We start from the raw sequence: 15,649 nt of genomic DNA, 5'->3' as shown, positions 1-15,649 counted from the left end.
TGTGGCAAAACCCTGTCTCTACAAAGACTACAAAAGTTAGCGGGGCATGGGGGTGCGTGCCTGTGGTCCCAGCTACTCAGGAGGCTGAGGTGGCAGGATGGCTTGAGCCTGGGAGGTGGAGGTTGCAGTGAGCCAGATCACGCTACTGCACTCCAGCCTGGGTGACAGAGTGAGACTCTGTCTACCAAAATTTTAAAAATAAAAGATAAAAAAAAGTAGGGGCAGCAAACCAGAGACTAGAAACCATTTCGCATTTAACTAGAAATATGCAGTGATGGTCGCTGAGGGAGGTCTGATGATGCTGGGACTTCTGCCTACCCACACAATACAGAAAACTGCATTAATCCACATGTAAAAGTGCACCCTGTAAATATCTCTTGTCTGAAGTCCTAAGCCAAAAGGAACTTTCTTGTAACCACTAAAGGATTTTTCTTGTAATCGTTTACATTGACATAATTTTCCAGTATTTATTAAATCCCAATCTGCCAATGGCAGATCCATTTTTAAAGGAGAAAAGTACAAGAGGAAAAATCTTAGGAAAGTTACATTAGGTAGTAAAATTAAAGTATTAAAAATATATATATGAATTCCTCCAACTCATCACACCCCATATAGATGGGAATCACACAGCGTTCACATTCTATACGTTGACCATAGCTAAAGTAAACTGCAGGTGTCCTCTTTTTCCAAAGAAATGTTCTTCACAGAAGTGCAATGTACATATTTGATTTTCCTAAAGCATTAGAAATGGTTCTGCAAAGCATTCTCAGAAGAATTCTATGCATATGGATTAGACAGAATGAGAAAAGTATAATATGGGTAAAAAGTCAATTAAATATATTGAACACTGAAACCGTATTAACAGTTTGGGGTCAAAATCAGAGCAGCTATTGCATGCAGTTTAGAAGGAACCATCCCGGGTCCAATCCCACTTCATATTCTCTATTAATAGCTCTGAGGATCCTATGACAAATGCGCTCATCAATCCATAGAAAATGCAGCTCTGGGAAACATTGCTAATGCTTTGGATGACAATATTAAAATTCAGGATGATCTTGTTAAATTGAAGAAATGAGCCAAAATCAATAGAGCAGCACACGCAGTTCTACCAGGTGTTCCACATCATAGGACACAGGGAGCCCTCAAACGGAAAGGAAGACCAGCCTGGTAGGCGAACATCCAGTTGGTAAAGCTATCCAACTCCTGTTCTCCCTCTCCCTGCCTCACAGCCACAAGGATATCCAGACGGGTGTTTAGGGTTGTCATCTACACATGATTTAACTCCACTGCCTACAGCTCTCAACTCTTTCCCCCAGAGCCCTGCAGTGAGGGAAGAGATGATGGATTTCCTTTAATATAACTTGTAGGGCCCACACTCACGAATTTAGACTTTAGAACACCACATTAGAAGCAGAAAAAAAAAAAATAGGAAACAACTAAAGGTTTCTAAGTAGGAGTATAATGACCTCTTCCTAAGGAGTGTCATAATATCTTCCTGACATTTAAAAACACGGTCTCTATTGAGAAAGGGGTAAGGGGAGATGAAGATGAGGGTTGTTTAACAACTGATTTAGCTACCCAAACCCTGAGAAACCTGAGACTTTAAGAAACTTAAATTCATCTTTTCTTTCAGCTACAACCCTTACCCAGAGTCATCCTTAATAACACTTACTTTCTTGTCCCCAATTAGCAAGTCAATAACCAAGCCTTGCTGCTTTCACCTTGTAAGCAGTTTTCCGACCTGCACTCTCTTCTCCATCCTCTCCCCTGCTGTCCTGGCTGAAGTCTTCATCATCCTTCACCCAGACTGACACAGAAGTCTTGGGGGGCCTCTCTGCTTCTCTATTCCTTTAGAGCCCTCCTTCGCAATGCTACCAATGTGATCCAGAATGAAAACACAAATCCAACCTTGAGATATCCCTGTTTAAAAATTTTCAATACCTTCAGTACTCACAGAATGAGGTTTAGGTTTTCCAAGGTGGCATGCAAATTTCTGTGGTGGTTTTCTACCAGGAGCACCACGAGCACGCAGTATGCAGGTATTTCTACATGTCTCATTGGTAAGCACTGTGTGGGGGCATTTCTAGATGTCTCAGTGTCTGGGTGGCTCTATTAGCCCTTCATGCCCAGGGGCTAGGGATACTAAACATCCTGCAGGATTCAAGACAACTCACACAATGAACTGTCCCATCTGAATTTCCAGAGGTAACACCATTGGGAAAGGGTCCTCATGGTTCCTGCTCACTTCTATATCCTACCAGCTCACTTTTCTGCACTGCGGCTACATAACTCTTCTTCTGCAACACAAGCCATACTTATTTCTCGCATTTATATCTTAATTCTTGCTGTATGTATCTTTATTAATTCTGATACCTGGAAAGACTCATCACTTTACTGATTCATAGTTTAAGCTTCTGCTCTGGTGTCATTTCCCAGGAAGCATCTAACACACATGGTCTGACTTAGATGCGTCTTCCTGATAAGGCAGTAGTGCTCTCTTATTGTGATATGCTCTGTGCTCAGCAGTTTGCTTTAAAACCAATGGAGTTCTCCTTTACTAAGCTTCACTGGGCAGAAACTGTAGGCACTCAGTAGGCCTTATATAGACCTATGAATTTAAAGAATGGAAGGATGGAAGGATGGAAGGATGGAAGGATGGATGGATGGATGGATGGATGATTGGATGGGTGGATGGGTGGGTAAATGAATGATTGGGTGAGAGGAAGGACTTCTCTGAGGCTATTTTAGTCCAGGTGCCCATAAAATAATACAAGCATTATTTTATAGCTCAGGCAACAGTTGAGGTCAAAGTTTCGGATCAGGTCATCTGTCTTTAGTTCCAGCATTCTGTGATGTACAAGTCACTCTATATCCCTAATCTTCAGTCACTAAATACCTCTATAAAATGTGCCAGGCAGCACCCTGCATAGCATTTCACTTACCCATGTTGAGGATTGTGGGCCACAAACAGCACTTTGACAGGCACTTCTGTCTGGCGATTCTACGTTCAATTTGCTCAAGAACTCAGTGGTTTTGCTACCAGGAACACAAACAGGTGTTAGTGCATTCACAAAAATATGAATATAATTCTTTATTGTTCCTTTGGATACTAACCTAGACTTATTTGGGTGATGACTAAAATTGTCCTCAGCAGAACAGAAAGTTACGCTGAGAACAAGGTGTAGTAGAAATCAAAACAGAACACGATTGCAAGATTGCATTCTTCAAGAACAATATTTCAAAAATATAAAACTACGTTGATGAAATGTGAACTTATGGCCTCATTTTTTCCACTTTGTATTACTGACATAAATACAAGTCCTCTCTCAGAGCACATTCCACCGCATAGGGCCCTGATTTCCTATCTGAACATTTAATGCTTAACACTCAGACTTCAGGGTGGAGCTGTGGAACATTCACGCCCTACAACATCCTGCTTCACACCAGTTTTACATTCAGCCCTTTACCCTCTCATCTCATCTCCCTCATGGCTTTGACCGCTGTCAGGATACACAGAACCTCTAATCCAGTAGCTCTTTTCCATTTATGGATCACAGAGCCCTTTAGGACTCTGAAAGCAAAAGTGGACCCTCTGTTAACAGACATATACACACACACACAGACACACACACACACACACACACACACAGTCCTTTGCATTTTGTTTCAGAGAGGGGAAAAAGCCTCCATAGAGGTTAAAAAGTGCTGCTGATTCTAGACTGCATTTCTAATATCTCTTTTTAGCTCTGAAAAATTGACCTAGAGGCCGGGCGCGGTGGCTCAAGCCTGTAATCCCAGCACTTTGGGAGGCCGAGACGGGCGGATCACGAGGTCAGGAGATCGAGACCATCCTGGCTAACATGGTGAAACCCCATCTCTACTAAAAATACAAAAACTAGCCGGGCGAGGTGGCGGGCGCCTGTAGTCCCAGCTACTCGGGAGGCTGAGGCAGGAGAATGGCGTAAACCCGGGAGGCGGAGCTTGCAGTGAGCTGAGATCCGGCCACTGCACTCCAGTCCGGGCGACAGAGTGAGACTCCACCTCAAAAAAAAAAAAAAAAAAAAAATTGACCTAGAAATGTCCTCAGTTTAAATAAGAAGCTCTCTGATTTTATCTTAAAAATCCAAACCACCACCCCAATTTCCCCTCTCACTTATGCCAAGTATAGAACACTGGAATTATTTCCTAGCGCTTACCCTCAGTGCCTGGCCCGTTCTGCCTACCCTTGATTAATTTCTACCCCTTTGTCCTTTTCTCATGTAATTTGTGGGATTTTTATCTCTTCATTGCACATTCACAGCCACATACCTCATTGAGCACTGACTTATATTGCACCAGACTTGTGCAGCCTGCTCCCATCTCCCTCCCTCCCTCCTGCTAGCCCTCTGCTTCCCCCTAACATTTTAAGCCCAATGCTAAGATCTGATTCATCAAGTACTTAGGACATGGGCATCAAAGGAAATGCAAAGTATTTGGTAAGAATAAACGGCATCCAGTGTAGGGGGAAAACAAGGAATTAGAAATTAAACAGGTGCCAACATCACTTCAAATAATTACTTAGGTAGAACATGGCATTTGAAAAAGGTCAGAAGCTTGATCTGGGGAAGGAAGAAATAAAAGTGAAGCAACGTACAGAACCCTGGGAAACATAACCCTGAGAAACATTCAGCAGTTGAGACGAGCAGCCTTTCCATTTGTCTTGGATTACTTATCTTGCCCAGAATAGACAAGGAGACTAATGAAGTCGCAGGGTCTGGAAGCTGCCCCACTGTCTGGGGCTTTATGAAGTCATCAGTCAAAGGTATAAAAAGGAGAGTGATGCCGGAAGTTTGGATGAGATCTCTGAATATCCCGAGTGCAGACCATAGGAGAAAGCAGTGAAAAAGAAACACTGTGACAAGCAAGGAGGAAACTTCAGACCAAGCGGACAGGCAGCCCCTCAGTTTACTGACTGCTGCATCTTACCTGCCAACACCAAGCACAAAGCTGTCTGCATAGCTAGCCTCTACCTGTGGCCCTTGTGCCAATTATCACGACCCCACTCATGCTGCAGGATATAAAGCAGAGCGACAGGTCACAGGACTGCCAGAGGAATACAGGTAGGGGCCTGCAGAGGATGTGGATTACTGTCAAGTGATCGACTATACAAAGGAAGTCCCATTTTACTACACTAACTCGTATCTTTCTACTATTAGCATTAGTCCGCGGTATATAATAAAATTCCCATATATTGGCTGAACTGAAGTGGGATCCCTGTAGGTAACTGTGGTTATATTTAACAAAAGATGTAGAACCTGTTTGAGGGGCAAACAAAGGAAAACCATCCTTGTGGGAAGTCCAACTGGACTAAGAACCCTGGACTCTCGCACTATTTTCACTTTGCTCTTCGGGTTTCTTCGTATTAGAACTACTGTGACTCTGCAGCCTGTTGGAGAGGGGTGGTCCTCTTCCACTTTGTCACTCTGATACAAGCATAAAAGATTTCTTCCTCTATTCTCCATAGAACAAAATAAAATTTACTCATGTCGAACTTAGGATTTTTAAGGCTCCTTCCTGCTCATTCTTACGTTGATTTCTATGGCACATCCTCAAAGGTCTCTTCAACAAAATCTTGCCTCAACAGAATACAGTTGTAGCAGAGACTGCTAAATGGTCATGAAAATTTACATTCTCCTCTTCTGGCCACACAACTTAGCTACATTTCCTAGCCTCCCTTGCAGCTAAGGTTGGCTATATGATTGAGTCTTGACCATTGGAATGTGAGAAGTGATGAATGCCACATCCAGTACTAACTTATTAGAAAATTCCCATGCATGTGCCTCCATACGTTATTCTCCTGGCTGGAACAGAGACAGCCCTCAAGGAAATGTTGGAAGTTGTGCATTGAAGGTGGTGGAGTCTCTATCAGTTTTGGTTCCTAAATACATGAGTGGAGGAGGCTGCCTTTCAAATCATGATACAATGATATTTTAAAAGGCAGTCTATGCTTTTTGCAGATTCACTTATAGGTAGTAAAATTAGAAGCACTTGCCAAGTGAGAAGAGCAGCTCCTGGCATCTAGGAATTGATCTGATGCTCACGTCTAAATCTCAGTGTTATTATAAACTGATCTGATCCGACACTGAAGTTAAGCCTTGTTCCACTGTTGGATGTAAATAGTCACACAGAATATCCACTTCACACAAGGTCATCATGCAATCCACAAAGTACCAAACATCATCTCCTCTAAGTGAATGACTGCTACTTCTTCACTAATTACAGCTTCATAGTCACTCTAGGTCCTTCCCATAGGTAAGATTTATTGAGACACCCAATCATAAAATTGTCTCCACATTCTGATGGTGCCCAGTCCAGAACAACTCCCTGCCTCTGTAGACCCCCCCAAAATTACCCAACCAAAACACAAATCCTGTAGTAGGGTCTTTCTAACACTTTCTCACTGAGATAACTCAGCATTCCCTATGGTATGCATTTTCCTTTGCTGCAATGGGTAATAAACCCAACTTACTCAACTACAGGTATGTTCCTGGTAGTTTTTGGTTAAAGCACATTGACAAATGTTACATACCAGGACAGTGGTTATTGCTAGGGAAAGACAGAGAAGGAAAGGATGAGGGTGGAGGGATAGCTGTCTCTGTAATATTTATTTTTTTAATTAACCAAATATAAGCAATATCTTAACAATATGGCCTTAGTGGTTGATACATATTTTCTGTGTGTTTGAAATGTTTCTCAAATAAAAAGGGAAAAAAAACCACACAAACTATGGTGGTGTTTACTAGGGAGACTTGGCAGATCTCATTCCAGATTTCATAGAACAATAGTTTCCAGAATGCCAGTGGGAAGACCAGTGTGGCGCTGGCTACATGAGAATCACCTGTGGTGCTTCCTAGACATTACTGGACTTAAGCCCTTGACTCTAATTCAGCACGTCTGGAGTGGGATCCGGGAATCTGCATTTCTTAAAAGCACCCCTGGTGATGGTAAGAACTACTACAGTAGTACAGATGGATATTCAATGTGCATAATTATCTTAAGTCTACATGATTCTGACTTATGAATAATTCATGTTATATAACACACTTGGAAATAAAACCTCAGTGTGTCTTAGGAACTGTACAATCTAATAATGCATTCTACATGTACTTTGCAATAGCTTCACAAACCTGAACTTTGCCGCCATGAGGTTTAGGTAAGTAATCATTCGTACAGGCATGCATGTATTCATGCAGGCAACAAATATTTCCTGAGTCTCTGCCATGGGCTTAGCAATATGGGTTATAGGACAATCTAAAGAAGTATTATTTTGCTCGAGTCAGTTTCACATAACTGGGTATGAGCAAATGACATTCACACACCTACAAGCACTCACAGAGCCTATGTAAGTAAGAGAGTGAGAGAAAATCCATTGGGATACACAAAACCGGTTTAAGAGATCACAAGAACAAGATTTACAAAACAAAACATGAAAGTGAGTAGTAATGCTGGGAGAACTTTGTACTTAATCAAAGTAATCAACTTATTACATAAACTTTAAGGAATTCTTTCCCTTCATTTATCTGGTATTTAATAATTTAATTTTTAGTTGCACAAGTAATACATAAATATGAGTCAGAAAATAGAATAGAAATTAGATAAAAATATAAAGAAAAAAGTGAAGGTCCTATTTAACATCTCTGTCAACCTGACTGCTTTCCCCAAAGGACATCATGAATTGTCAAGTATGTATCCTGATTATTTTCTATTAATTGATAAATATCTATTTAAAATTACATACAAATGAACAGTGATTTACCTTGGGGGAAGTTAATTAGGATAAGGCAGAAAAGGCTGGCTGTTCTCTAAAATGTGTTTGTCTGCTTCCTGGATATATAGCTAGACTACATTTCCCAGCTCCCACACAATTAGATGTGACCTAGGAGCATATATCTGCATTCTGGTCAATGAAATGTGAGTAAATGTATGGACCAGGCTGAAGTGATCCACATCAATAACCTCTCACAGGATTCTTAATACTCTTTCCTCCTTCTAACTGATGATGGTGAGCTTGCAAGGCATTTGCGAAAGATGGTAGAGTCACCTTTTGCCTGAAGCTTTTAATGCCAGGGGGCAAAAGCTAACCTGACTCAAACATCACCCCGGATCATTCCACAAGAAAGATATAAACTTCTTGTTCTTTAAGTCACCAAAATTTTGGTGTTTACGTTTTTTAACTACAGCTTTTCCTACCCTAACAGATTTTTTTCTTTAAGTGGGATACTATATTTTGTTCTGAAAATAGATGTTTGTCATCTAACCATATCTTCAAGATTTTTCCATATTTATAAATATCTATCTTATTTCTTTTGGCAGCTGACTGGCATTTTATGATATGGGTATAATACATGTAACATTCTTATGGATGGATATTTATGGTTTTTTCCAGTGAGCATCCTGGTATATACATCTTGTTCAAATACATAAATACTTTTCTAGGATATAAACCTAGAAGTAGAATTTTATTCTAATATAGGTTCACATAAATAGATATACAAATTTTTGTTTTTGTTTTTTGAGACAGGGTCTCACACTTTTGCCCAGGCTGGACAGCAGCCTTGACCTCCTAGGTTCAAGTGATCCTCCTACATCAACCTCCCAAATAGTTGGGCTACAGGAGCACACCACCATGCCCAGCTAATATTTTTTTAGAGGTGGGGTCTTGCTGTGTTGCGCAGGCTGATCACTTCTGGCCTCAAGTGATCCTCCCACCTCAGCCTCCCAAAGTATTGGGATTACAAGCATGAGCCACTGCACTCAGCCTATGCATGATTAAACCATGCTTAATAGTGCCAAGCTGATCTACACAAATTTATATATATTCACCAAAAGTTAACCTTATGAAAGTGCCAATTCAGAACCAAGGATAACCTCCTTTAAGTACTAGTCCTATCCTGTCTTGCACATTCCTATTTATCTCCGTCACCTCCGAGTGTCCCAGTCTCACCAATCATTCAATACTACTCAATCTCTCAATCCCACACTGCCCAGTATGTCTGCCACTTAAGCCCCCACATCTCCCTCTAGCCTTCCAAACCTTTCCGGGGGGCAAAAATCTCTTTATCTTTAACCAAGAGTTAACAACTCAGGATTCTTAACTTCATGTCAGAAAGTGTCCCTCAAATACAAAATGACTATTAGGCAAACACCCAGGTAAAAATAAATGTTGGCAAGATCCATTTACAAATGCTAAAATCACTGGGCAAAAGTTTGCAGATAACAGGATATCATATAGTCTTAAAGTATCTCTCCCAAGACATTCATCAACTGCAAAGAGAAAAACAATAACTTAACAGTGGAGAGCACCTTACCAAATGATCCAAGTAAATATCACCAGTGATAAGGATACTGACCATCACGTACCCTCTGATGTGATGCACTGAGAAGGACACAGCATCACTTCTGTAATTTTCTTGTTGGAAATTATAATTTCAAGCTATTCATGAGAAAACATCAAACAAACCCAAATTGGGGGACATTCTACAAAGTAATTATCCAGTACCCACTGCAAGTGTTAAGGTCATGAAAGAGAAGGGAAAAAAATGAGGTACTGTCACATATTGGAGGAAATTAAGGAATCATAATGACTGGATGTTTTATGTGATCCTGAATTGGATCCTGAAATAGAAAAGGAGCACTGGAGGGAAACTGATGGAATGTGACTAAGGTCTGTAGTTTATATTAATAGTATTGTACCAATGTTAATTTTCTGATTTTGATCATTGTACTATGGCTATATAAGATATTAATGTTAGCCAGATGAAGGTTTTATTGGAAACTATTTTTCTACTCTTTTTGTATCTTTAAGTTGGAAATTATTTCAACATAAAAAGTTTAAAAAAAAAGAGTCGGCTTCACTTCCCCACATTGTCTGAAACCTGACCACCTCTTGAGAACAGTACTTCCCCCACCCCCGGATATGGAGCTATTTTACTTCTCATATACATATTCCTTGGTGCCTGAAAGTGAAGCAGACATCCTGTTTGCTCCCAATCTACTTCCAGACCATTACTTCCCCCATCACCTGCAAAACATGTTTGCTCCTATAGTTCCCACAACACAGAATATACCATCCTCTTTGCCATTGTCATCCTTCAACCTTCTGGTCAACTATCTCTCATTTGTTTAAGATTTCAGTCTTTGGTGCACCCAGGAGGCGTGGGCATCACGTAATTGGCAGTTGGTCAAGGCTGGTGCCAGACCCAGCCTCCTGAAGGAAGCATGTTCTGCATCTTTGGGTGCTACTCGCCATGTCAAGCAGACACTGCTGCCCAGGAGGAGCTGCTTTTTGAATTCTCTGTGAATGTTGGAAGGAGGAACACCAGAGCTGCTGGCTGAAAATTATCCAAACAAGAGGAACACCCCCCAGCATGGACTTCCTGGTTCTCTTCCTGCTCTACTGGCTTTGGTGCTAGTTGGTTATGTTATGACCTGTTTTTTGCTAGAAAACCCATGATTTGAAATGCCTGGTCAGGGCAGGAGCACAGATATTTTCCTGTATAATTCCAGAACGTGTTCAGAAAGCCACGTAAAGAGTGCTTCATTACCTTTTCCATACATGAAACCATACCTTCATTATCCTTCACCTGGTCTTGCAAGGGATGGTGAATGCTGAATATACCTGGGAAATACTTGGCTACCATCAAAAGCTAGTTCCATATTACCTTCTTCTGCCCTATCTGCTTCTGATTGTAGACCCGTTTATTTCCACCCTAACTTGTGTAACTGATTCTGGCATTATAACAAAAAGCAAATGAATTATTTCTTCAAGTTTATAAATTCAATGAAGTGATGTTTCTAAAGAGGTGAGGTGCTCTACTTATGATTTACGAACACCAGCTTGATCTAAGCACTGACTGCCGTGTGTGCACCGTTTTGATCATCATTGGGTTTGGGTGAACAACTACATCTGGGCTTGGAACGCCAGTTATTAATACTTTCTCATCTACCTCTTGATGTTGATGGCCTCGGCTGCTGCCATGGCCATTGTGAGCAATGCGTTTCTGGTCAACTTGGTGGTATTGTTGGATTTGCACTAGACTTACACTGATGACCTTGGACACTTCCAGTTTATGGACTTGATTTTTCTTATTCAGTACCTGTTCCAGACCTTTCCAACAATTGTCTTCATGCTGGGGTTGTGGTTGGGGAGGATGTTGTAATGGTCCTGAGCTTCCTCCTGGGTGCTTTGCTCTATACCTGGTTGCCACCAACCAGACTGCTAATGAGTAGTACAGAGGGGACTGGGTCCCATGCCAGCATTGTCCCCTCACGGCCTGGCCCCCATCAGGAAAGCCCTAAATCTACCAGAACATTCACTCCCATGGGCTCTGGAGCAATCTTTGAGAGATCTTTCTTTCTTTTTTTTTTTGAAACGGAGTCTCGCTCTGTCACCCAGGCTGGAGTGCAGTGGCCGGATCTCAGCTCACTGCAAGCTCCGCCTCCTGGGTTTACGCCATTCTCCTGCCTCAGCCTCCGGAGTAGCTGGGACTACAGGCGCCCACCACCTCGCCCGGCTAGTTTTTTTGTATTTTTTAGTAGAGACGGGGTTTCACCGTGTTAGCCAGGATGGTCTCGATCTCCTGACCTCGTGATCCGCCCGTCTCGGCCTCCCAAAGTGCTGGGATTACAGGCTTGAGCCACCGCGCTCGGCTGAGAGATCTTTCTACCTACCATTCCATACTATGAGAGAAAGAAGAAAGAAGAATGGAAGGAGTGTTACTGCCTTTTAAATATAGTATGCATTTATTTATTTTTTAAAAACCCTTCAGCCTTCCTCCTTATCTTGACTACTGTTAACATGGATATCCTATGTGCTCTCCCCAACCACAAGCTGTGTTTCTTGATTTCTTGGTCTCCGGTAGCTCTTCTTCACTCTACCTCAGCCACACTGCCAGGGCCGTACCCTTGTCATCGTTGTCATGAATAAATGTCCTCTCTCCAAACTATCTGATAAATTCCATTCCTGAATACAACTTTGTCAGTCCATGTTCTTCTTTCAAGTACTATCAATATAACAACATTCCAGTCTTCTGGGATTTCCAAACCACTGATTCCCCACCTCTTTCTAACCATCAGTTCCCATCTATTTTAATTCTTGTGTAGCTTAGAGCCCATAGTCCAATTTTTAAATCTTTCCCTTATAAATTCCTTTCTCCCTTTTCTCCCTGCTTCCATCATATATGTCTGGAAAAATCTCAAACTTCGATCAAGCCAACCATCTGCCTTCTCTGAGTCTGCACCAGAATAAATAAACAAACAAACAAACCAATCAATCAAACTTGGGAAAAATAACATATCTGGTGTTTGGAGATGGGAGGTATGAAGAAGGATGCAGTGGTGATGTAGACTGGCTTCAAATGAAGTCCATTAACTCTAGCTTCATCCTACTGAATTCTACTACTCCATTTCACTCATAAATTCTTTTTTTTTTTTTTAATTTTTTTTTTTTTTCTTGAGATGGAGTTTTGCTCCTGTTGCCCAGGCTGGAGTGTAATGGCATGATCTCGGCTCACTGCAACCTCCGCCTCCTGGGTTCAAGTGATTCTCCTGCCTTAGCCTCCTGAGTAGCTGGGATTACAGGCACCTACCACCATACCTGGCTAATTTTTTGTATTTTTAGTAGAGACAGGGTTTCACCATTTGCTCAGGTTGGTCTCAAACTCCTGACCTCAAGTGATCCACCTGCCTCAGCCTCCCAAAGTGCTGAGATTACAGGCATGAGCCACCATGCCCAGCCTACTCATTAATTCTTCTCCTGTACCTTTTGTTTGTTCTCAGTTCTCAGCTGACAATCTTCTCGTATTTCATTGAGAATAGAGAAATAAGTCTTTCATCTTGCCAACACAAAATCTTTAAGTCTTTCTATATCTATACCTATCTTCCTTTAACAAAAATGTAAAGAGTGCTTCCTCAATTATAATAGGGGAAGTACTCTCCTTTTAATCACTGACTAATCATTAAGCATTGGTTATGTATACTCAGGAACCTATTCATATATTCTTTCTCAAGTTTTTTTCTTCTGTCATTCCCTTGTGTCTAGTTTTCCCCTCCTCTTCTGGATCATTTCTATCAGCATACAAACATGACCCATTTCAGAAAACTTTTGATTCCACAGCCTCATCCAGTTACTGCCCCATTTCATTGTTCTCACTTTCAAATTATTCAAGAGTTATTGCTAAATGTCAAATCTATTCCCATATCTCCATTTACTCATGAGTCCAATTCAATCAAGCTTCAGCCCCATCATCATACCCAAATCATTCCTGTCAAGATCACAGCCATCGTCACTGGTCCTCCTCTCATTTGACCTTTCAACACTGGTGGAGAATTGACTAATTTCTCCTTTCAGAAACATGTCTGTCCTGTTTTCCATGATATCACACTCTTGATTTACCCAACCTCTCAGATGTCCTTTAGTATCTACCTGAACTCTACACGATAGAGATCCTCTGTATTTGGTCCTGGGTCCTCTTCTCAAACCTGCAATTTCATCTTAAGTGACTTTATCCATTTTCATGGCTTTATATTTACATGCTAATAATTCCTAAATTTATATTTCCCACACATCTGCTCAGTGAGACCAAATTCATGTGTACAACTGCCCATTTGATATCTCCAAGCCATCTCAAACTTAAACTCTTGATATTCTTCTAAATATATAAGCTTAAACTTAACTTAAACTCTTGATTTTTTCTTCCCAAACCTTGGTTTTCACCTAGTAGCCCCCATCTCAGTACACGGCATAACTACACCTCCAATACTTCAAGTCAGAAACTTGGGAGTCATCCTTGATTCTTCCTTCTTCTTCATCCCCAATATCAATATGTCCTACTGAACTTACATACAATATGTAGGTATAGTCATATGTCAGACATACTGTGAGTTTGCTTCCAGACCACTACAATAAAGCAAATCAAATATTGCAATAAATTGAGTCACATAAATGTTTTTGTTACACTGTATTGTAGTCTGTTAGGTGTGCAATAGCATTAGGTCTGTAAACATGTACACCTTAATTTAAAAATACTTTATTGCTAAAAATACTAACATCTGAGCCTTGGGTGAGTTGTAACATTTTTGCTGGTAGAGGCTCTTGTTGATACCTGCTGACTAATCAGGGTGGTAGTTGCTAAAGGCCAGAGTTGCTGTGGCAATTTATTAAAATAAGACATTGAAGTTTGCCACATCAATTGACTCTTTCTTTCATGAAAGATTTGTGTGTAGCATGCAATGCTGTTTGACAGCATTTTACCCATAACAGAACTTCATTCAAAATGGAAGTCAATCTCTTAGACCCTGCCACCACTCTATCAGCTAGGTTTATACAATATTCTAAATTTTAAGTCATTTAGTCAATGTTCACAGCATCTTCATCAGGAGTAGTTCCCATCTCAAGAAATCCCTTTCTTTGCTCATCCATAAAAAGCAACTCCCCATCCATTGATGTTTGATCCTAAGATTGCAAGAATTCAGTCACATCTTCAGGCTCCACTTCTAATTCTAGTTCTCTTGCTATTTCCACATCTGCAGTGACTTCCTCCACTGAAGTCTTGAGTCCATCAATGTCATTCATGAGGGCTGGGATCAACCTCTAACATATTCCTGTTAATGTTGATATTTTGACCTCCTCCTGTGAATCACAAGTGTTCTTGATGGCATCTGGAATGGTAAATCCCTTCTAGAAGGTTTTCAATTTAGTTTGCCCAGATCCATCAGAAGAATCGCCATCTATAGCCTTGAAAAAAATCAATTTCTTAAATAATAAGATGTGAACATCAAATTTCTTCTTGATCCATAGGCTGCAGAATGGAGACTGCATTAGCAGGCAGGAAAACATTAATCTCCTTGTATATCTTCCAGGCATCTCAAACTTAGCATGTCTGTCCTTGAACTTTTGATATTCTTCTTCCCAAACCTTGGTTCTTGGTTTTGATATTTGGTTTAGAAATACTGCCAAATATCCTAATAGGTATTAGAACAAGGTTTGGGAAGAAAAGTATCAAAAGTTTAAGTTTAGATATGCTAACTTTAAAGTCCTGGGAAATATACAAGGAAATTAATGTTGTTTTCATGGGTGATTAGGTGCATTGTCAGTGAGCTGCAATATTTTGAAAGGAATCTTTTCTTCTGAGCAGGTCTTATTAGCAGGCTTAAAATATTCAGTAAACCATGTTGTAAACAGAGGTGCTGTCATTTAGGCTTTGTTATTCCATTCATAGAGCATACACACCATTTAGCATAGTTTTTTAAGGGCCCTAGGATTTTCAGAATGGCAAATGAGCATTGGCTTCAACTTAAAGTCACCATCTGCATTAGCCCCTAACAAAAGTTAGCCTGTCCTTTGAAGTAGGTATTGATGTCTCCTCTCTACCTATGAAAGTCCTAGATGGCATTTTCTTCCAATAGAAGGCCATTTCATCTATATTAAAAATCTGCTGTTAGGCTGGATGCAGTGGCTCAACCCCTGTAATCTCAGCACTTTGGGAGGCTGAGGTGAGCGGATCACCTGAGGTCAGGAGTTCCAGACAAGCCTGGCCAATATGGTGAAACCCCTTCTCTACTAAAATACAAGAAATTAGCCGGGCATGGTGGTGGGTGCCTGTAATCCCAG

The 15,649-nt window shown here is 40.9% G+C and overlaps 1 protein-coding gene and 1 pseudogene across 1 annotated transcript in view; one reads left to right on the top strand and one right to left on the bottom strand.

Moving 5' to 3' along the window:
* Positions 1-15,649, bottom strand: part of EPSTI1 (epithelial stromal interaction 1) — a 110,310-nt gene that overhangs the window by 35,893 nt on the left and 58,768 nt on the right. Inside the window, exon 7 of the mRNA XM_033234065.1 lies at positions 2,943-3,036. Within this exon, the coding sequence (XP_033089956.1) occupies positions 2,943-3,036 (94 nt within the window). The remainder of the gene's footprint in view (positions 1-2,942; positions 3,037-15,649) is intronic.
* Positions 10,340-11,382, top strand: LOC117096310 (annotated as a pseudogene).

This window comes from Trachypithecus francoisi, unplaced genomic scaffold (genome assembly GCF_009764315.1).
Source record: "Trachypithecus francoisi isolate TF-2019V2 unplaced genomic scaffold, Tfra_2.0 Contig01461, whole genome shotgun sequence".
NCBI lineage: Eukaryota > Metazoa > Chordata > Mammalia > Primates > Cercopithecidae > Trachypithecus > Trachypithecus francoisi.
Note: the sequence above shows the minus strand (reverse complement) of the source record. Positions and strands in the feature narration are given on the sequence as shown.